This window comes from Ranitomeya imitator, chromosome 3 (genome assembly GCF_032444005.1).
Source record: "Ranitomeya imitator isolate aRanImi1 chromosome 3, aRanImi1.pri, whole genome shotgun sequence".
NCBI classification, from domain to species: Eukaryota; Metazoa; Chordata; class Amphibia; order Anura; family Dendrobatidae; genus Ranitomeya; species Ranitomeya imitator.
This window is the reverse complement of record NC_091284.1, coordinates 277,212,432-277,236,415: the sequence shown is the minus strand read 5'-3', so window position 1 is coordinate 277,236,415 and position 23,984 is coordinate 277,212,432. Positions and strand designations below refer to the sequence as shown.

General features: G+C 44.2%; 1 protein-coding gene across 2 annotated transcripts in view; it reads left to right on the top strand.

Moving 5' to 3' along the window:
* The window catches only part of NAV1 (neuron navigator 1), a 220,006-nt gene that overhangs the window by 5,699 nt on the left and 190,323 nt on the right, over positions 1 to 23,984 (top strand). For both annotated transcript variants that reach the window (XM_069756486.1, XM_069756487.1), the window contains exons 3-4: positions 14,628 to 14,730; positions 17,585 to 17,929. In XM_069756486.1, coding sequence (XP_069612587.1) covers positions 14,628 to 14,730; positions 17,585 to 17,929 — 448 coding nt within the window. The remainder of the gene's footprint in view (positions 1 to 14,627; positions 14,731 to 17,584; positions 17,930 to 23,984) is intronic.

The window sequence follows — 23,984 nt, the reverse complement described above, 5'->3', positions numbered from 1 at the left end:
CAGATAAAAATAGCGCATTCTGCAATGGTCCGTGTGTAAAAATGGTAATGTGTCATTGACTTGTATTGATGCTGTTCTATACCTGGACATGGACTGATTATATGCTTGTCTGAACAAGCCCTAATAAAAACATCATATATTAATTCCTCTCATTATATAAAAATGACTGAATATCCCTCTGCCTGGTTTCTAATGGCTTCCTGTGCATCAAAGTAGATTTGGTTATAGCTTTAGTCAAACCATTAAGAGGTTTTCTCATAAAGACATCCCTTGTCCTTCTGTAATGTTAAGGCATATGGACATCATAGAGAGGAAACCCCTGCTTTAGAGCTCCTTGCAAGGGAAATGGCTAGCTAGCCGTGTCTTCTGAAAAAAAATCTGCTTTCTGGTCATACAACCCTTTAAAAGGATTTTTTGGATTTTAACCCCTTCACGACCTACGACGTATAGGTATGTCATAGGCCATGTCCCGGAATTTGATGCGGGCTCTGGCACTGAGCCCGCATCTTTTCAGACACATGACAGCTGATTTGATCAGCTGTCATGTGCCCCTAGCAGCCGCAGATAAAATTGCGATCATCCCACCGCTGTTAACATGTTAAATGCCGCTGTTCATCTCTGACAGCAGCATTTCACTCGTGCTTACTTGAAGCGCGTCACAAACCCCACCCATCACCGCTCCTGTCACATGATTGCAAGGCACCGATGGGTTGGCATGACAGTCAACATCATATGTGTAACACAAGCGATCGGAGGACCGCAGCTTCAAGTCTCCTAAGGAGACTATTGAAGCACGTAACAAATAGAAAAAAAAATGGTTTAAAAATATTTAAAAAATTATAAAAGTTCACATCACCTCCTTTTACCCCATTCAAAATAAAACAACAATAAAAAAATACACATATTTGGTATCTCTGCGTTCATAAACTGCCAATCTGTCAAACTATAAACTAAATTAATCCGATCATTAAATGGCAGAATTACGTTTTTTTGGGGCAGTTTTAGCATTTAGTAAACAAAAAAAATTGTGCAATTGCTTTTTTTTTTGCAATTTCACCGCTCTTGGATTTTTATTTACGTTTTGCAGAACACTATATGGTAAAATCCATGGTGTCGTTCAAAAATTAAACTCGTCCCTTAAAAAAACAAGGCCTAAGACAGCGATATTGATAGAAAAAAAAAAGTTATGGCTCTGGGAAGAAGGGGGGCAAAAAACAAAAATGGAAAATCCCAAGGTCGTGAAGGAGTTAATATTCTAGCCTTAGGTCTGCCTCCAACCCTCTATGTTTTTCTGACTTGGATGCCTATCTTATTAATTGTTATAAGGAAATATTTCTTCAACGTTGCTTATATAGTGCTCACATATTCTGCAGCACAGTACACAGATCGTCATCCTTTCCATATGTTACCATGGGGCTCACAATCTACTTTATTACATTGGGCATTAGAGGTTGACAAATCTGCCCAATAGATTCTCTTGAATGCATTTGATGCAATTAAATTATCCATTAAAAAAAAAACATTTTATTTATCTCCTGACCCCCAAAAACATATAAGATGTTCTTAATTTTTGCTTCTAGGAATAAAGAATTTCCCAAATTGTAAAGAATAATTTGTGGAATATGATTTGTGCAGCTGCCATCATTTTGCTGGATTTATACAGGCCAGGAAGGGTAAATTCATATGGGCCAGGAAGAATTTCAAAAAGCAGCTTCCCACTGGTCGTCACTGGCTTCCTAAGGAACTAGTGGTGGTCTTCTCTTCACTCTTTGCCGTGACCACATGTTATGATGTCAGAACAGAGAAGAGGGGAATGGTGCTGGAGTGGGACCATAGGGAGCCAGTGGAGGAGCGGTGGGAAACTGTGGTGACAGGGGCAAATGAGGGGTGACGTATCATGTTTTACTGTTTTTCTAACCCCTTCCCAGCCCATATGACATATCCTTCTTAGTACAAATAAATCCAGCAGCTAGCTGGGCATCATTTTGCTGGGTTGGTGCCATTCGAATTCCCAACAATTCTGCTTTGCTAGAATCTGCAGATTTGGAAAATCACAAATAGAAATCACAAATTAATTTGGTTCCGAAGAGATTTAAACCAAAATCCACACTACAGAGCCAAGTGGTCAGTCGGTGTTTCACTGCCCTGCCTCTTTCAGCTGTGCCAACTCCTTACATCTTCATACAAACGTCAAATGTAATTGTTTACAGGACACCGCTGCCTCTGAGCCCTTAGTTCCCATCTGGGACCTGTAATTAGACACATTCCATTCAGTCCCTATTTACATGCCATTTTGGACAGTATTTGTAAGCCAAAACCAGAAGAGTTGTGAACTTTTCCCAGGACCAGGACATGGTGAAGGCGAGGATAGGCAAAGTAGGTGTTGGTCTAGCATCTAACTATAACTGTAAAGGGATGCAATACAAAATATCACTGAAAAAATGTCATCCACATGCTGTGCGCTCAGTTGTTAGTGTACATGTGAGTCTGTGCCTAGCGTTCTCACTGCCCTAAAGGGCAATGCTCATTAAAGAACAGGGCCCATCATGCCTTCTAACTTGTGACAGGCATCTGCTTTACCCACTCACGTGCTTTCCCTTAGTTCACGGGGAGGTGCCCATCATTCTGCCAGGGGAGCATATCTGTCACGATTCATTTTTGGATTTTTGGCACCTCTGGTACCTCTATAATTTAAATGTAGTTTTTTTCCTTTCGGGCTATCAAGGGTTAATGTCAGTTTCCCCTTGCTGGCAGCTGCTTTGATTGCTACCCAGCTGATGTGGTTGGTGACCACTGACTTGGAATAAAGAGCTCTCTGGTTGCAGTAGTCAGTCCGCTGTTTTTGTGGAGTTCGTGGTCCTAGTGCCTTACTCTCTACTGTGTGGTGCTTTGCAGCAGAGACAGTTGTTAAAGGGAATCTGTCACCCCCAAAATCAAAGATGAGCTAAGCCCACCATCATCAGGGGCTTATCTACAGCATCCTGTAATGCTGTAGATAAGCCCCCGATGTATCCTTAAAGATGAGAAAAAGAGGTTAGATTATACTCACCCGGGGCGGTCCCGGTGCGGTCCGGTCCGATGGGTGTTGCGGTCCGGTGCGGGACCTCCTATTTTCATAGGATAACATCCTCTTCTTTTGTTCACGCTGCGGCTCCGGTGCAGGTGTACTTTGTCTGCCCTGTTGAGGGCAGAGCAAAGTACTGCAGTGCGCAGGCGCCGGGAAAGGTCAGAGAGACCCTGCGCACTGCAGTACTTTGCTCTGCCCTCAACAGGGCAGACAAAGTACGCCTGCGCCGGAGCCGCAACGTGAACACAAGAAGACAACGTCATTGTAAGAAGATGGGAGGCCCCGGACCGGACCGTGGCGCTCATCGGACCGGATCGCACCCCAGGTGAGTATAATTTAGCCTCTTTTTCTCATCTTTCAGGATACATCGGGGGCTTATCTACAGCATTACAGAATGCTGTAGATAAGCCACTGATGCCAGTGGGCTTAGCTCATCTTCGATTTTGGGGGTGACAGGTTCCTTTTAAGTATAAGTTCCTCTCTGTCTGACTTGTGTTTTGTCACTTTCTCTATGTTGTTCATCATCTGGAGTGGTTAGGCTAGCATCCTTGCCGGCCAGTGCACTAGCCAGGGATTAGTGAGGTGACAATCAGGGACTAGGCATGAGACGGTGGCGCGGGGGGAAAGGCCTGCTTATGACGTTAGGGGAGTTTAGAAACAGGCTCAGTTCAGGAGGTGTCTCCCTCGTTCCCTATGGTTCCTCACCCCATTCCATCCCGTTGTAGGTATTATAAGTTGTCATCTGCTGGATTTTACCTTGTTGGTCATGACAACATCATTGAGCAGAATACAGCACAGCTATCACTGCTGCCTGATTACTACTACTCAACTACTGCTACACAGAGAACAATACTGTATACCTCCATCAAACCTTGCAACACCATTAGTTGTGGCAGGTGGGAAAACACTGAGAAATAAAAGCAGCAGCTTCAGAATGCACTGGATGCCATAAAACAAACAGTAAGTTGTAGGCTATACAAGAAAGTACAAGTAAAGCTTCTTAAAAAGCGAGTGGGCGAGCTTGTGAGTGTTGTGTTCCTAAAGTTATGTTCACACTGATTTTCTGCAGTGCATTTTGGGGTTCAGCTTCAATCACCCTTAAAAATTGGATTCAGTCTAACACCTGAAGTGTAGATAGACTGCAGTGTCGCGACCTGACTGCAAATTTTTGTGTTTCTTTATTTTTCTTATAGTGTCCATCTGTTGAGACAGGCACAGAAATGTCGCACTCAGAACGATGGACATTTTAAGAGAAAAAAAAAATATTGCCCTGACGGGGGTTTGCTCTTCAGGCGGAACACCTGAGCTCAGAATCCCAAGTGTGAACAGGCCCTAAGTGTCTTTTTTCTTAAAGCACCATCACGACTCCAGCATTTTATTTTTCATTGCTAGAGTGGTGCTTCTATTCTAAGATCTCTGGTCACAAGCTCTCAATGTAAGTTTATGAGAACAGAACGAGGCTCTCTCCAGAACTTTGGCTTGCTCCAACACACACTGAAGTGATCCGGCAGGTCACAAAATGCTGGAGACAGACCGGGTAAGTATAAGTCTAGGTGCAGGGACCTTACATTAGAAGCACCACTCCAGAGAGTGGTGTTTTAAGTGGGTGACTTCTGATCGAGTGGATGCAAGGCGTTTAGAAGGGTGTAATTTATACTAATTCAGTGTGTATAGTCATTTGTTTTTATGCTGTGTTGTTTAACATGTGCGCCATTATTGCCATCCAGTGTGCATCTAGTTGCAAGAAGCAATCCTTGACCGGCCATTTGAGGGTGGATACTGCTGTTTGAGATTGGTGCATGTTATATATTTGGAAGTCCAAGCATTGGATATGAATGAGCAGCTGGTAACACTGAGATCCATAGACAAGATGGAAATGAGTCTGCTGCTCACTGCGCAGATGTGGGGGGAGGATGGAGTATGGAGCTTCAGGGCAGTGAGGCAGCTAGCTGGGTGATAGAAGGCAGGGTAGAGGGAAGATAGTCAGGGAGGCACATCCGAACAAGTTTACTAGGTTGGCAGGTCATGGGATGTTAGTCCAGGGGTAGTGTTAGTGCAGAAATAGGGTGTCTGCTCCAGTGAGGGGCAGAGCGTAGACATTATTAGAGGAACAGACATGGCGATCAGTCACAAAACCCAGGATCAAATGTTGATTTGTCTTCCAGGCGCTCAAGTTTGAAAAATTGTGGATTTGGTTGATAGATAACTCTGAGAGGACCCAGCAGTCATGATGCATAATGGCACCAATGACAAAGGTAGAGCTAGCTGAAAGGTGCTTGGATTTTAGCTCTAAGTAGTGATAAGCTAACATTCTTGTATCATCCAAGAACGCTCGTGTGCTAATCGAATGTCTTCGGCGTTTTTCAATAATATGTTTGAGTCCCCGCGCCTGAGAGTCTCATGGCTGTTAGACAGCTGCAATACATGCAGGGATTTCCTGTTTGTTAGGCAAGCCTGCATGTGTAGCAGCTGTCTAACAGCCACGAGACATACAGGCGAGGGGAACTCAAGCATATTATTTGAGCACATCGAGGACACTCGGTTAGCACCCGAGCGTGCTCGATAACACCTTAACCCAGCATGTTCGCTCATCACTAGGTGTAAGCTTAAAGTGTAACAGTCGTTATAATTTTTATTTCCGAAATCTATAGTACACATGAAAATAATCTGCTTCTTTCTCTGCCAGAATTGATCAGTCATTATCAAAATTCTCAATTCAAATAAAATCTATTAAGACAGACTTCCCTATTATTGAGACAGGAGATGGCAGTTGCTATGGATACAATTCTATGTAGACAGAATGGGAGGAGCTCTGCCTCTAGCTCCTCCCTCCTCTCGTCTGCTTTTACCTCAGAATTGAGAAGTTTGATAATAACTGGTGAATTTTGTCACCATTTTTCAAATGTCCTTTTATCTTGTTAGGATGGTAGAAGTGTTAAAATATAGCAGCAATTTTGCATTTTAAGTTTACAAATCTTTTTTACCTATTCAAATTTGAAGTGACTTTGAGGGGCCTATATATTGGAAAAGTCCGAAAAGTGATACCATTAAAAAATGTACCCCTCAAGTTATTCTAAACTGCTGTTAGGAAATGTGTTATCCCTTCAGGTGCTACACAGGAATTAAGGCAAAGTCGAATCAAAAATTACTTTTTTCTACTAAAATACTTAGTTTTTTATTTACTCATGGGGTAATAACAAAAAATTGACCCAACAGTTTATTACACAATTTCTCCTGAACGTGTCCCATAGGTGGTGAACCTGCTGCTTGGGCTCATTCCATTTTCAAAACTGAAGAAGCACTATATGCTTTTTGCAGTGAAAATTTGGCTGGAATAGATTGTGGACGCCATGTCGCGTTCACAAAGTCCTTGAAGTACCATGAGAAACCCCACAAGTGAACCCACAGGGGGTAGCAGGATAAAATGGACCCCAACATTTTTTAAACTATTTTTCCCAAACTCAGTGATACCCCAAATCTGGTCAAAAACTGCTGTTTGGGCACACGGTAGGGTCCAGATAGGAAAGGGCGCTATTTGAATTTTAGTGCGCCAATTTAGCTGAAATTGACCGCTGACACCTTGCTGCATTTGCAGAGCCCATGAGATGTCGCAACAGCAGAAACCCCTACATTTTGGAAACTAGACCACACAAGGAATTCATCTAGGGGTGTGTGGACCATTTTGTACTCCTAGGTGCTTCACTGAATTTTGTAGCATTTGGTTATGAAAACGAAAAATTACTTTTTTTCCAGTGAAATTTTATAGCTCAGAATTAGTAATTTTCACAGGGTGTAACAGAAGAAAATGGATGTCTTAGTTTGTTACGCTGTTCTTCCTGAATGCAGTGATACCCCTTGTGTGTCAAACTTCTGTTTAGGCGCACAACAGGGCTCCAATAGGAAAGAGGGCTATTTAATTTTGAGAGCTCAAATTTGGACCCCATGTTGCATTTACGGAGCCCCTGAGGTGTACAAAAACGCAGAAACACCCACAAGTGACACCGAAATGGAAAATTAAACCTCTCCAGGAATTCAGTTTATTAAATATCCAAAAGATTTATAAAAACACTTGATGGCATCTCCATATCAAACATTGACTAATGCCTGTACAAAAGTAATGAAATATTATCCTAGAGTGTAGGTAAGGAAGAAGAAAGAACTAATGTAATGGGCAGGTTAGATAGATAATACACCACAAAAAAACCTCCAAAATACATATTGACCACTCTAACCTAAAAGTTGACATATTAGTCAATGAGACAGATTATTAAGAGTATGCTTTTTTTAATGGGTTGTTGGGGTATGTAGGCATGTTGGTGAATTACGGTATTTAAAAACGGTAATTTTTAGGATAGGTCAACTCTTTTAACCGGCCAACTCTCCAGGGGATGTAAATATTGATAGGTTTAGATGACATCTATAATGAATAGTTATGAATGTCTCTGTGGTTTCTGGTCTTTTCCCAGTTGAGCTTTTTTTTTTCTTTCTGTCACCGTCCTAATCTGTAAGTTATTTGCATTTGTGCTTCTCTTTTTTCCTCATTCCTATGGGTTTGGGTTTTTATATTACACGTTTATTGTATAGAGTGCTATTCTGTGCTTTCTGCTATCTTCTTTCTCAGCTTCTCTGCTATTTTTCTATTAGTATCATTTGTTGAAGTCTTAGGCCGGCGTCACACTAGTGTGTTTTATGGACGTATGAGAGGCGCAGAAAATACGCATTGCACACGGTACAGGGGAGTCAGAAGAGAGTGGCTAAGTGCCAGAATAGGCGCATCTTCCAGATGTGCCTGTTCTGGGGTGGCTGGTGGCAGATGTTTTTAGGCGGGGGGGGGGGCATAACCAGGGACCCTCTCCAGGCTATTAATATCTGCCCTCAGTCACTGGCTTTACCACTCTGGCAGAGAAAATTGCGCGGGAGCCCATGCCAGTTTTTTCCGCAATTTAACCCTTATTTTAACAGCTAGAGTCCCCAAATTTTGCACACATACACTTCTAACATTAGTAGTGAGGAATATGTAAAAAATAAGGGATATGAAATGGTTTACTATATGTAAACCATGTCTCATATCCTGTCAGGTTTGGGAAGGAGATAGGAAAAGCCGGCAATTGAATTACCGGCTTTTCTGCTATCTAGCACTGTATGAAATATATATCTATAATATAACGCTGGGAGCGTCACTCTGTCCGAAGCCTTTATAGACTGCGCAAGCGCCGGCGCAGTCTGGACCCCACAGAGTGACGCTCCCAGGAGATCGCGGTATGCGTAAACACTGAACGCACACCGCAATCTCCACCGGAGAGTCAGGGACGCACCAGGAGGGTGAATATATTCACCTGTCCCCCGTTCCAGTGCTGCGTGCAGCTCCGTCTCCCGGGTCCTCTGCCTGTGACGTTCACAGTTCAGAGGGCGCGATGACGCGCTTAATGCGCGCGGCCCTCTGACTGAACAGTCACAGCCAGAGGAGCCGGAACACAGAGCAGACACAGCGCTGGATCAGGGCCAGGTGGATATAGCAAGCGGCGACTCCGGCACCTGACCCCCACAGCGCGACGATAGGTGAGTAGGGTATTTTTTTTTTATATATCGCAGCAGCATACGGGGCATATAATCCTATGGAGCATCTTATGGGGCCATCAACCATAATGGAGCAGTGTACGGGGGCATATAATACCATGGAGCATCTTATGGGGGCCATCAACCGTAATGGAGCAGTGTACGGGGGCATATAATACCATGGAGCATCTTATGGGGCCATCAACCATAATGGAGCAGTGTACGGGGGCATATAATACCATGGAGCATCTTATGGGGCCATCAACCATAATGGAGCAGTGTACGGGGGCATATACCATGGAGCATCTTATGGGGCCATCAACCATAATGGAGCAGTGTACGGGGCATATAATACCATGGAGCATGTTATGGGGGCCATAAACCTTTATGGAGCAGTGTACGGGGCATATACTATGGAGCGTCTTATGGAGGCCATAAACCTTTATGGAGCAGTGTACGGCGCATATACTATGGAGCATCTTATGGGGGCCATAAACCTTTATAGAGCAGTGTACGGGGCATATACTATGGAGCATCTTATGGGGGCCATAAACCTTTATGGAGCAGTGTACGGGGCATATACTATGGAGCATCTTATGGGGGCCATAAACCTTTATGGAGCAGTGTACGGGGCATATACTATGGAGCATCTTATGGGGGCCATAAACCTTTATGGAGCAGTGTATGAGGCATATGGTTGGGAGCAGCAAATTACAGAACGGGGGCGCAGGATGGGAGCAGCACATGACAGAATAGGGCAGCACATGACAGAACGGGGGTTAAGGATGGCAGCAGCACATGACAGAACGGGGGCGCAGGATGGGAGCAGCACATGACAGAACGGGGGCGCAGGATGGGAGAAGCACATGACAGGATGGGGGCGCAGGATGGGTGCAGCACATGTCAGAATGGAGGCGCAGGATGGGTGGAGCACATGTCAGAATGGAGGCGCAGGATGGGAGCAGCACATGTCAGAATGGGGGCACAGGATGGGGGCGCAGGATGGAGCAGCTCATGACAGGATGGGGACGCAGGATGGAGCAGCACATGACAGGATGGAGACCATATACCAATATAAATGCTCGCCACCCGGGCGTAGAATGGGTTCAATAGCTAGTATATATATATATATATATATATATATATATATGTGTGTGTCTCACCGACATATCTATATATATAATTGTCTAAGGGTTTTTCCCGTCCGTCTGTCTGTCCTGGAAATCCCGCGTCTCTTGATTGGTCGAGGCCGCCAGGCCTCGACCAATCAGCGACGGGCACAGCATGGTGACGATGATGTCATAAAGGTTGCCTCGATCAATCAGCGTCAGGCACAGTCTGCCGCGAATTCGCCTCGACCAATCAGCGACGGGCACAGTATCGACGTAGATGTCATAATGGTTGCCATGGCGACGATGATGTCATAAAGGTTGCCTCGACCAATCAGCGACGGGCACAGTCTGCCGCGAATTCTGGAATCATCATTGTCCATATGCTACGGGGACATGCATATTCTAGAATACCCGATGCGTTAGAATCGGGCCACAATCTAGTATATATGTATATATATATATATATATATATATATATATATATATATATATATATTTTTTTTATAGACTGTATATATGTTTTAATGAATATTTGAGCCCATGGATCCATTGTATGTCCGTTTTGCAAGCCGGCGAGAAAATCTCGCAGTACGGATGCCATACGGATTACATACGGAGGTTTACATGCGCAAAATGCGCTGACACACCCTGCCTACGGATGACATACGGATCACTATTTTGGGAACATTTCTGCGTATTACGGCCGTAAAAACCGGACCGTATTTTCATACGCCTAGTGTGACGCCGGCCTTAGATGCTCTCCCCATTTTACGTGGTGTGATTTGCCTGTGTTGCTGCAGTTAGTGTGGTGCAGTCATGGCCAAACGTGAGACTGACACAAATTTTGCTTTTCACAAAGTTTGTGCTTCAGTGCTTTTTAGGCATTATTCACACATCCAACATCCTTGTTAAAACATGTACATGAAAAAAATGGTGCTGGTGTTAGCAATATTTTGTGTCATCAGTATGTGGCCTGTCGGTCCATTTTTACCATCAGTGTGTCATCAGTGTTTTTCACAGATGGATAAATATATAAATTACATACTTCTCCTATCTCCACATCCTGATGGATAACAACCCATTCTTGCCTAATCAAGACGTGGAGTTTCTAACACTTTTTCTTTGTTTTGTTTGTCCACCTGCTTTTCAGAATTCACCACAAGTTCTCAATGGGATTGGGATCTGGGGAGTTTAGAGCTATGGACACAAAATTTCAGAGTCTTACTCACTGAGCCGCTTAGTTATCATTTTGCCTTGTGACATGGTTCTCCATTGTGGTGGAAAGTCATTATTCATTACCAAATTGCTTCTGGATGGTTGGGAGAAGATGCCCTTGGGGGATGTTTAAATACCATTTTTTATTCATGGCAGTGTTCTTAGGGAAAATTATGAGTGAGCCCACTCTTTAGGATGAAAGCAACCCCACACATGAGTGGTCTGAGGATGCTTTACTGTTGGTGTGACCCAGCACTTACTGTTGTGCTCACCTTTTGTTCTCCAGACAATTATTCTTATGGATGCCCCAAAAAGTCTTGAAGGGGTCTTCTACAGAGAAAATAACTTTGCAGGAAGTACAGCTATTGTACTGCAGGTATCTGGGTTAAAAGTATCTAGCGATCCCGTGACTCTAGCGCCCCAAGAATGGGGCTCTGTAGTTTTATAGATGTTGGCTTACAAGTACTGTTGCAATATCCTGACTGAGATACTAACATGTGAATAATGCCCTAGCTTTCTGTTCCAGTTGTGATTTATAGTGCAATGTAAGTAAAAGCCCAGAAAGTGTCTAGGATAGATGGTGGCGGAATATTACGGTACTGCTCCTTTCTTATCAGAGACCAATAATAAAGCTGTAGGACCTGCAAAGTATGTACTGTGAGCTCCAAAGGGATTAGACTTTTAAGATTCACTCTAAGTGCAATTTTTCAGCGAGCGTCCTTACAAAGTTCTGCCACAATCTCTGCTAGAGACTTTCTGGTCTTGGGACTAGAACTCATGATCCAGTTGAGCTCTAGGGAAAATACCTTGGTATGAACCACAAGTCCAACCTCATATTTTGGTGAATGTATGAATCCATGTGCACCATATTTGTGGAATCACTTTTGGTTTTCCCCAGATCTCGACACATTTGAAATATGTTACAATAGTGGGTGGAGTTTAGCTGGAGGGGTGTGGCCTACAACACTTCTACAAACCTTTTATTTTGGAAGCACCAAAATTGTACAAAACCCCATGCCTGCTCGTAGCTGGCACGTCTTACAATGCAACCAGGAACATAACTAATGCCTCTTACACATGTTCTGTAGGTGTGCTCACCAAAATAGGAGATAGCATTCTGTGCTGATTAATTATTACTTGCTTCCGTGATGTGGTGATGCATTTTACCCATTTTTTTATTGATTTTTTGGCAGATTTTCCACAGTCCTTTTTCATTTTTTTTTAGTGCAGAAATGCTGTGATTATGCACTTAAAAAAGCAAGAGCCTCTTTTCCGTGCATTTTTTCTAGCCTCCAAATAAAATGTAGAAGCCTTTAGTAAAAAGCTGCGCCAAAACCGTCCCCAAAAAATGTAACGTTGGGTTCACACTGCGTTCTGGCAGTCCGTTAGAAGGACTACATTACACCGCGGCATAGCGCGGTGTAACGTAGTCCGCTAGCACCGCCATTGACTCCAATGTCGGACACATCGCTAGCGCACGCCCACAATGGGCGTGCAGTAGCCATGTGCCGTCATTAAGTGACGAACCCTAAGACGCGGGCTGCAGTGTTCCTGGGTCCGTCGCTGCTAGCTCAGGTAGAGCTAGCAGATGCTCTATCTACGCTAGTGCGATGGAGAACGTCGGCACTTTCGTCAGTAGCCCGTTCACGGATGTGTTGAACGGGCTGCTGTTTAATGCAATGTGAACCTTAGGCCTCGTTTAGGCGTCTGTTTTTCATAGATAGAACATGTACCCATTGTAGCTTATGGAGCTCTTTATATGTTTGTGTTTCGCAAAAAAATTATGGCGACATGCCCAATTTTGATCCAAGTGACAAATGAATATGACCCACACTAGTCTATGGATCTGTCAAAATCATAAATGGATTGGGCAGGAGAAGCATCAGAAATAATAATAATACATTTTTATTTATATAGCGCCAACATATTCCGTAGCACTTTACATCAGAAAGAAGAGAATCACTTGTAATTGTGCTCCCTTATCCGTTCAGGAGCACTTTACAAGACTCATCATCACTGTCTCCATTGGGTCTTACAATCTCAATGTCTTTGGAAGGTTGGAGAAAACCCACACAAACTAGTAGCATCCTTTCGTGGGATTTGAACCCAAGACTCCAGTGGCGCAGTGCTAGCCACTGAGCCACCATGTTGCCCACTGACAAATCACTGACCAAATACTGATGTATTCAGATCCAAAACACTGATAAAAATCAGACTGTTTTTTGCATTCGAAGAAGAAAAATCTCTGATGTCTGAATGAGGCCTAAATACCTTATGGATGGCACTGGTGCATTGTGTACTGGTGTGGCAAAATCCTAATTCTAATGATCATGAAACACTGAAGTTCTCCTCGTGATCTGGCATCGTGTTCTGTCTGTTATGCTATTACTGAGTTTTGTGATTTAGGAGGAAGCTAATGAAAAACAGGAATAATACAGTTGGGTGACTTCTATGAATGCTGTACTGTTGAGATTGAGAGAGGCTTCATATTGCCGGGTGCATGAGCACTAACACGAGCATTTGGCAATTTTAGATGAAAATTTTCTGCGGAAATATCTAGTGCTTTCTGCTCCTTATCTCCATAGTAACCTCATTAAAACCCACACGCCAAAGCCTGTGGATAAATGTACTAATAGCAGAAATCCTTTTCAAGAAGTGATTGCGCTTATCCCCTACCTTCAAATTAGGATGTGTGCGATGGACTATGCTAAATGACTTTTTCATGCCCCATCCTACAAGAAATCATAGCTCTGCCGGAAAAAATGCACTGGCCTCCCAAGGACAAGATGTGGTTGGAGATACAACATTGAGTGCCAAAATTTGGGTCATATTTTTGGCCTTAAGGAAGACTGAATTCAAACTTGCTTTTGCGGATTTCTGTTACTGTTCAGTTTTAGGAATAGCTAAACGGAATTCATGTCTAATACAGATCAGCTCCATCAGCTTGGGTTCTGTTATGTATCAGTTTTTAGAAGATAGGAAAAAAACAGCTCACCGCCATCTATGTCCCAATAGTTCTGGAGCATGGAAAAACCATCTTTGCCTGGTCACAGCAGACACAGCATGAAGAAGGATCCAGCTCCATGGAATAAAATATTTATTGGTGAATGTATTCCAGTTTGGTAGTGAAGTTAAAAGCATGTCCTGACTAAGACGTGTGCACAGTCCTGCACATCCAACAGATGATTGACAGGATTGAGATCTAGGGAATTTCGAGGTTGATCTGTACCATCATGTTCCATAAACCATTACTGAACTATATGGTGCTGACAAAGGCAAGCACCATTAGGGAAAAGCATTGCATAAAAAGGTAAAACTGTACAAGTCAAAGGAACACTCCCATGAATTGCCGGAAAACATTAGTTGTCCTTCTCAATAGAACTTAAGGGAATGGGAGCTTGGCTTTTCCGGGCTAGTTTACTCCACAGAGTTGGTAAATGACTTACAGAAAACATGATGGCATCTGCTCTTCTGCCCTTCTCACCAGTACAGTTACAAAAAATAAAAAATATCAAAATTCTAATATACTCCAAAGACTTACTGCTAGGGAATTCTGATTATGAACCCTAAATAAGTTGGTGCTATTTAAGTGAGTAAAATGAAAATGAATGAATGATTTTGAAGGGGAACTATCGATTTCCAATTTAATTTTTTGATTTTAATGTCATCTTTTTCAGACCCTGAGACTCAAAGAAAAAGAACTGTCCAAAATGTTCTGGATCTGAGACAAAACTTGGAGGACACCATGTCCAGTCTTCGTGGCTCTCAGGTAACACACAGGTAGGTAGCAGCTGTTTGAATTATATCCCGATCTCTTCAAATATACAATGCTTTACTGGGGTCTTCCAGCCTTGCCAAGACAGAAGACCAAATATCACTTTACATATGTTTTGTGAAAAAGATTATGGCCCCGATTTATCAAGTCCGGCGTTTTTCATGCTGGTCTTGATAAGGGGGCATGCTGGCGTCAGATTATGCTGGTTCATTAAGAGCCTGTTAATAAATCCATTGTGTCTGAAAAGTTGCATGCATCTCACCACAAATCTTACCACAGTCCAGGACTGGAGTAAGATTCGTGGCATATGGAATGCATGAATTGAGGAGCTGGGAATGCCATGCCATCGTCCCACCCCAATTCCACCCACTTTGTTGGAGGTAGATGAAAAAAAGCGTGAGACCGTGAAAAGTCTCAACATTTTAGCGCAATTTGACATTGCTCAAAAGTTTCGCAACGTTTCAAAACTTTGATGCGGGTGTGTGTAGTAGTTTATTATTATTATGATTTATTGTTATAGCGCCATTTATTCCATGGCATTTTACATGTAAGGAGGGGTATACATAATAAAAACAAGTACAATAATCGTAAACAATACAAGTCATAACTGGTACAGGAGGAGAGAGGACCCTGCCTGCGAGGGCTCACAATCTACAAGTTTATAATATTTATCCAAGCCAATTGGTCCCTGAAAAAATGGGTTTTAAACTTTTCTTGAAAATGTGCTGCTAAAAAATGTAAATGTAAACCTCCTCATCTGCCTAAAAATAAGATATAAAAGTACTGAATGTTTAAAAAAATGATGACAGTAGAATTTGGACATGGCAAATGTAATGTTTTATGAATTGTTTTGCTACCTAAGACAATATGTTTTAAGGGGAGATAAATGTAGGACAATCTTGCCTTGCGCATGCGTGTACTACGGAGGACATAGAATGAACTTCAATCCAATATTGCGGCCAGCATGCAGCCAGCGGGTAAGGAAAGGGTGAATTAAACACCCGAAAACTCCGCCCATTTGACCGAAAACTGGTCCCGCCAAATTCAGGTGACAGGTTCCCTTTAAGGGTTATTTAATAAAATCACCTGTCTATAGCTGCCCATTGTTTTCTTAAATAAGAATGCAACCACAGACAGGTGAAAGGGCTGCCATACAACCATAGACAGGTAAAAGGGCAACCACAAACAGATGAAAGGGGCAACCACAGACAGGTGAAAGGGCAACCACAAACAGATGAAAGGGGCAACCACAGACAGGTGAAAGGGCAACCACAGACAGATAAAAGGGGCAACCACAGACAGATGAAAGCGCAACCACAGACAGATGAAAGGGGCAACCACAGACAGATGAAAGGGCAACCACAGACAGATGAAAGGGGCAACCACAGACAGGTGAAAAGGCAACCACAGATAGGTGAAAGGGCAACCACAGGCAGATAAAAGGGCAACCACAGATAGGTGAAAGGTCTACCACAGACAGATGAAAAGGCAACCACAGACAGGTGAAAGGGCAACTGCAGATAGGTGAAAGGGCAACCGCAGATAGGTGAAAGGGACAACCGCAGATAGGGGGAAGGGGCAACCACAGACAGATGAAAGGGCAACCACAGATAGGTGAATGGGCAATCACAGAAGGTGAATGGGCAACCACAGACAGATGAAAGGGGCAACCACAGATAGGTGAAAGGGCAACCACAGATAGGTGAAAGGGGCAACCACAGACAGGTGAAAGGGGCAACTACAGACAGGTGAAAGGGGCAACTACAGACAGGTGAAAGGGCAACTACAGACAGGTGAAAGGTCAACCACAGACAGATGAAAGGGCAACCACAGACAGTTGAAGGGGCAACCACAGATACGTGAAAGGGGCAACCACAGACAGGTGAAAGGGCAACCACAGATAGGTGAAAGGGGCAACCACAGACAGGTGAAAGGGGCAACTACAGACAGGTGAAGGGCAACTACGGACAGGTGAAAGGGCAACCACAGACAGATGAAAGGGCAACAACAGACAGTTGAAGGGGCAACCACAGATACGTGAAAGGGACAACTACAGACAGGTGAAAGGGGCAACCACAGACAGGTGAAAGGGCAACCACAGACAGGTGAAAGGGCAACCACAGACAGGTGAAAGGGCAACCACAGACAGGTGAAAAGGCAACCACAGACAGTTGAAGGGGCAACCACAGATATGTGAAAGGGGCAACTACAGACAGGTGAAAGGGCAACCACAGACAGGTAAAAGGGGCAACCACAGACAGGTGAAAGGGCAACCACAGGATAGGTGAATGGGCAACCATAGACAGGTGAAAAGGCAACCACAGATAGATGAAAGGGGCAACCACAGACAGGTAAAAGGGGCAACCACAGATAGGTGAATGGGCAACCATAGACAGGTGAAAGGCAGCCACAGAAAGGTGAAAGGGCACCCAAGATACAGCTCTCGTCTTCTGAGTGAAAAGCATACTTTATTACATTCTTTTAAAATCCCGTGAGATACAAAAACTGCAAACATTACAATTGAAAAAATAATACAGCCATTTATCCCTAAGCGCTTTAAATCCATAATATTGTTGATTCTAAATCAGTGGTTCATTTTGTTTTGTTCTAAATTCACAAATGTCTGGTAGACCACGTAAAATATAAAATGATAAATCCCTCCTTTTCTGAGAATGGAGAATATTTTTCACAAGAACGAAATTGCTTGTTTTTACAAGCAGTTAAATGTAATCACTTCCAAACATGAGACAGCCCCTTTAAATGAACTGTAATCATTTCCAAACATGAGACAACGCCTTTAAATGACCTGTTTTTGGATAACAGCTTGGAGATGTACATTTATATGTTCTTTTTTTTAAGCTCCTTAGATATGACATGTTATGACAGTGATGATGCCAATCCTCGCAGTATTTCCAGTCTATCCAATCGCTCCTCTCCGGTGTCCTGGCGTTATGGACAGGCTAGTCCTCGACTGCAAGCTGGAGAGGCGCCCTCACTTGGTGGTTGCCGTTCTGAGCACGGTGGAGGAGGCTGGCAGTTCTCTCACACGATGCCTCTCCGCGCTGGATCGCGAATCTGCAGCATTACCCAACGTTTAGAACTTCTAGAATCTGGCAGCCAGGAATTAAAATCAGGTTATGGAAGTGACTCTGACTGTAAATTGGCAAAAGAAGTGACACACGAGGATGATGATATCATTACTAGGTAAGCACTACCGGCATTGCTGCTCCTCCCCAGCTGTGTAATCCTCTGGGGCGTCAGTTTCTAATACAGAAAGGCTGTATACTATGAGGATGAAACCTTTGTTGGGAGGAGGAGTGCTTCTTTAAGCCTAATAGAGCTGTTGTACTTACTGTGAAAATGTATATCAGAATGAGCTCTGGCTGCACTCATAGAATAGCTGTATAAACCTTACATTTTACAACTAGCATTTTGATATTGATTTTCAATGTAAATACACCAGCTTCACCAGATCTAATGTATCTATAAGTATACAGTTTATATTGTGAAAGCTGAGGACAGATCTTAACTTATATTGATGTAAATATTCATACATCTAAAACTTGCATGGTTTTTCTTACACAGTTGTGAACTTTGCACAAGTTTTGTAACTTGCTTCAGAATACTTCAGGTCTCTTCATCCTAATAATCGCCAAGATTCCATCCTGAGAATTGTGAAATTGAGATTGTTAAAGATTGTCTGGCTGAATGTACTGTATGTACTATATTGTGAAAAACCTGGTTGGCTTTAGTATATGTGCCACTCTTTAATAAGTTGCCTTTATTTTTTTTTTATTTTTTTTTCCTCTACAACTTTGCTTATTCAGCTGTTTTAGGCAGGTTCCTGAAATGCGACTTTTACCAAATGTCGCATTTTTTTGTGCATCTCGCTAAAGCCCCTGTCTAGAGCAAGGTTTTGAATTTGGTGAATTTTTGATACTTAAAGGGACTCTGTCACCTGAATTTGGAGGGAACAATCTTCAGCCTTGCGCAGGCGTGTACTACGGAGGACAGAGAATGAACTTCAATCCAATATTGCAGCCAGCATGCAGCCAGCGGGTAAGGAAAGGGTGAATCAAACACCCGAAAACCCCGCCCCTATGGCTTTCAGGTGACAGAGTCCCTTTAACGAAATTGTGACTTTTGGCGCTAAAAAGTCGCAAATACTGGTTATAGAGAGTCCATCCCCAAGAATGCATATGACCTGGGCAATAAAGCATTGTAAAGGACTTATCCCCATAACAACCATGCTAGCACGGTTACTGGTACAGTCCCTGAGAATATCACTTTTAGTTCATATGTAAATGAGGAGGCTTCGGTGCAGCCTTGGCGTGGCCTAGAGTTTGGTGCACCTTCACGCCCGATTAGCACTCACCTCCTCATAGAAACCCAACATGCTAGTTAGACACAACGTAGTCTTCATGAATCCATGCTGGTTGTCAGTTATTATATTATCTACAGTATATTTCTGTAGGTCATCTCTTATAATGCAATCAAAAACTTTGCACACTACTGATGTCAGTAGTTGCCCGGATTACCTTTCTTAAAGGGAACCTGTCAGCAGGATTGGGCCTGTGCAGTAGCATCTATCATGTTCCGAATTATGCTACTGCGTAGGTGCGGCCGGCTCCATTTTCAGGAAGAATTTTTTTTTTTTGTTCTCAAGCAATTTATAACACTAAAGTAAAAATATGCATACCATAGATGCGATCGTGCAACAGCACAGGCACCGCCGCAGACCCCTGCAAGATGAATGTCATTTTTTTTACCAAACCATAACATATACAGTATGTAAGCTAGGGGGCAGGTCAGTGAGGGATCAGTGACCTGTCAGCAGTCTGCACCACATGCAGACCCCCCACAGGCCGCCCCAGAGCACGAGCACATCATTAATTGAAAACTGAAAATAAAGATTACACAAGAAACAACCACAAGACAGATTTCATCACCAGGTATCATTTTATTCAGTGTAACGGCGCCGACCTGACAGTGTCTGTAGGTTACTGTGCACAATCCTGCTGACAGGTTCCCTTTAAAGGGAGGTCAGTGGGGTTTTGGTATTTAATCTAAGAATAGGATAATATAGGCCACAAGACCTGGACACTAGTAATATGTCACATATTAGGTAGTGATGAGCGAATATACTCGTTACTCGAGATTTCTCGAGCATGCTCGGGGGTCTTCCGAGTATTTTTTCATGCTCAGAGATTTTGCTTTTCTTGCCGCAGCTGAATGATTTACATCTGATAGCCAGCATAAGTACATGTAGGGATTCCCTAGCAACCAGGCAACCCCCACATGTACTTATGCTGGCTAACAGATGTAAATCATTCAGCTGCGGCAAGAAAAACTAAAACTCAGAGCACTAAAAAATACTCGGAGGACAAGAAATCTCGAGTAACAAGTATATTCGCTCATCGCTAGTACTAGGCTGTGTATTGTAGTTTCAATGCTATTTTAGTCCAGTCTCTCACGTCCAGATAACTCCGGTACCGGAAAAATCGGTACTGGAATTTTCCGTGTCTGTGTGCTCCTGTGGCACATCAGTGTGGCACACGTGCGGCATCCGTGTGCCGCCCGTGTGCCGACTGGGTACCACATGCAGGGGGTGGGAGGGGGTTGGGGACAGGGATCTTTTTTTTAAACACCAAGGAAAAAAAAAAGATTTTTCATATCTTCTCTCCAGCGAACGCTGCTGGAGAGAAGAAATAATTGGCGGCTTCAGCACCACGCTGGGGGGACAGCGCTTACTGTAACGCTGTCTCCTGCACGGCACACGGACTGTACACGGACAACATCCGTGTGCGGTACGTGTTTTACACGGATCCATTGACTTTAATGGGTCCGTGTAATACATGCGCTCCCACGAACACTGACATGTGTCCGTGTTTTTCAAACGGACACACGGTCCGTGAAAACATGCTGACATGTGCAGAGACACATTGATTTTAATGTGTCTACGTGAGTCAGTGTCTCCGGTACGTGAGGAAACTGTCACCTCACATACCGGAGCCACTGACGTGTGAAACCGGCCTTATCAGCGGGTGATTAACACTGCCAGGACTACAGCTCATGGGCAGAACAGTCAGGCTACTCTGTGTAACCCTGCCCCCACCACTGATTAGCATCCTACTCACAATGCACAATGTACACAGGAAGCTGCCAGTCAGTGGTGTGGACAGGGTTATGCACAGTTTAACTGTTATCTCTGCTATAACTCCATTGGCCTAACAGGTTTTCTATGAAAATACTACACTAAGCATCCCAGTACAGGATGCATCCCTGGAATCAGGCTTTCTTCCCTATGTTATACTGTTATTAGATTATATAGGAGAAACCTGCTGATAGATTCCCTTTAAATATCGGTACTACGTCAGCCAGCCTACAAGCCTGTGGCACTGACACTGTTACAGAGAGTTTAAGATGAAGTACAGCGGTCTGTCAAATACTGAGCTCAGCTCCCTCAATATCTGTGGATGAATGCCATCTTGATGAATGGATCAGGGGCTTTGTCAGTATTTCATTTGATCAGACGCAGCTGTACTTCTAATTGGAAAAATAAACGGCCAATTTTTCATCTGAATTGTGGTCCGTTTGGCATCTGTATGTCTGTTTTTATAAGTCAGTTATTAGGCCATGTTCACACGTTTTTGACGCTGCAGATCTGCAGCAGTTTTCCATGCGGTCTACAGTACCATGTAAACCTATGGAAAACCAAATCCGCTGTGCACATGCTGCGAAAAAAAACACGCGGAAACGCAGTGTTGTTTTTTCGGAGCATGTCAATTCTTTGCGCGGAACTGCAGCGTTTCACTTTCTGCAGCCATTGACTTGCATTGAGTCGGGCACTTCCGCAGCAAAACCACAGATGTAAAAAAGATCTGCGGTTTAGCTGAGGAGGAAACGCTGCAGTTCGGAGGGGGGAAGAGTGTGGGCGGTGACTGTGTGTGTGTGTGCGGGCGTGGTCTGCGAGCTCTCCATGCCGGGTCTGCGGGCTGTCCGGGTGGTCTGCGGGCTGTCCGGGTAGTCTGCGGCCTGTTCGGGAGGTCTGCGGGCTGTCTGGGTGGTCTGCATGCTGTCCGGGTGGTCTGCGGCCTGTCCGGGTGGTCTGCGGGCTGTCCGTTAGGTCTGCTGGCTGTCCGGGTGTGTGTGGCACTGTGTGTGCATGTGTGTGTGCAGGCATCGTCCAATGGGACTACAAGACCCGTCGGGCTATGCAGTCCCATCATCCGGCTAATGTGTTGAATGTATAAAAAAAGCACAAACATACAACATACCGTATTTTCCGGCGTATAAGACGACTGGGCGTATAAGACGACCCCCCAACTTTTCCAGTTAAAATATAAAATCTTCTTAAAAGTCGGGGGTCTTCTTATATGTGCCATGTGTCGTCTTATAGGGCCGGTGACTAATGTGCCTTTTGGGGGGGAGTGGTCCCGATGACGAAGAGGGGGCGTCTCACAGGAAAGTGTGAGTGGAGTATCCCCCTTTATCTCATTGTAGCTGCAGCGTGGGGTCTCTGTGCTGGGGAGCGGAGGCGGCTGCTCCTCTTTGTGCCGCGTGGATGCTGTGCTGTGGGGCGGCGGCTCCTCTTCGTGCAGCGTCGGGGCTCTGTGCTGTGGGGCGGCGGCGGCGTATCTTAGTGCAGAGTTGGGGCTCCTCCGGCATTTCCTCAAAGCCCTGAGGCTCCATTGCTGCGATGCGGTGGCCTCTGGGAAAATGGCTGCTTGGGGCGGCGCATGCTTAGATTCAGATCTCGTCCAGATCTTTTATGATCTGCACCCGGCGTACAAGACGACACCTGGCATATAAGACGACCCCCGACTTTTAAGAAGATTTTCAGGGGTTAAAAAGTTGTCTTATACGCTGGAAAATACGGTACATACAACATATTACATACAACATACATACATACATACAACAAACTACATACATACAACATACTACATACATACAGCTTTACAATCTAAAAGAGCAGGAAGTGATTCTTGAGCTATTTTCAGGTATCTTTGGGACAGACCTGCATCCTTTTCATTGTTGTTTTTAAAGAGAATATGTCTGTAAGATGAACTCCCCTTTCTAATATGGACATTCAAGTCTTAAAAAGCCAAATCCAAGGACACCTTTGTATCTTGTAAGTGTTGCTGCATTTCCTAGAAATTTTTTGCTTGGCTGTTTACGTCACACAGACAAATGAGCTATTAATCAAGTTAAAGTGTCTGGGTGCATGGCAGGCAGATAACCTGGGGAGGAAGGGAGCACTTAACTAGTCATTTGAATTGAAAAGCTGATGTCTGAGGAATGCAGCAACAAATAGAAGAAATAAAGGCGTTGATGGATTTAGCTTTGTTGCGCCCAAAGGTGGTGGAGGTGGATTTGTGGACCCACTGTGCAGCAGGACAGGGCCTGCCTAGGAAGGGGCGTAGCTAAGCATCTACCCAGAGCACACTGGAGCTCCTGATGGTGGAGACAGACTGGGCTTCAGGTAGCCACAAGGTACCACTCCTAGGCAGATCTGGATAAGTGATACACCAGTGTTCAGACACACCAGTCTGGGATACTGGATCAGCAACAGGCTGAGGGCATTTACTTGGTGTTAAAGGGGCAGTGCATGCACTCAGTACGCTGCTGGTCACTGCAGTACACAAACCAGGAAGAGGCAGGAGCACACCGTGTAACCACACCGCAGGACCGGAGCAGTGAGTAAGCCGGCGTCCCTGGAGGGAGAAGGGGGCACCATGCAGGGGTGCCAGCCATTGCGCTACAAGCTGTCTAGGACATGCATGCCAATAGCTGTGATTTTGAGTTATATTTGGTATTCGGTTTATTTTATACTTTCAGTAGATTTCACTAAACCTAGCTAGGTCTTTCCATGGACCTTCTGCTAATTATCCATGTTTTTGACCAGTTGAAGGGTATATGGTCACAACATCTTTTAAAGGCGGATTAATAGAAATAATGATGAGTTTAGAGTGAAAGCGACTGGCAAGTATGGTGGCAAACCGCTTCAGGAAAGCGACCTCTGGCGCTGTGGGTTTTCCGAGATAATAAAACATTTGGTCAACTTCTGAAAATGATGGAAAGAACCCCCCCATATCATGCTCACCTGTTATATTCCCCCTGCTCCAGCGTTTACTTACTTGGCTACAGCTGTGGCGTCTCATGTAACCGCTGCAGCCGATCCCTGCTCTCAGCGGTCACATGTAGACAGGACATCATCCCTGATGAGCAGGCAGTCCAGCTTCTCTCCATCAGACAG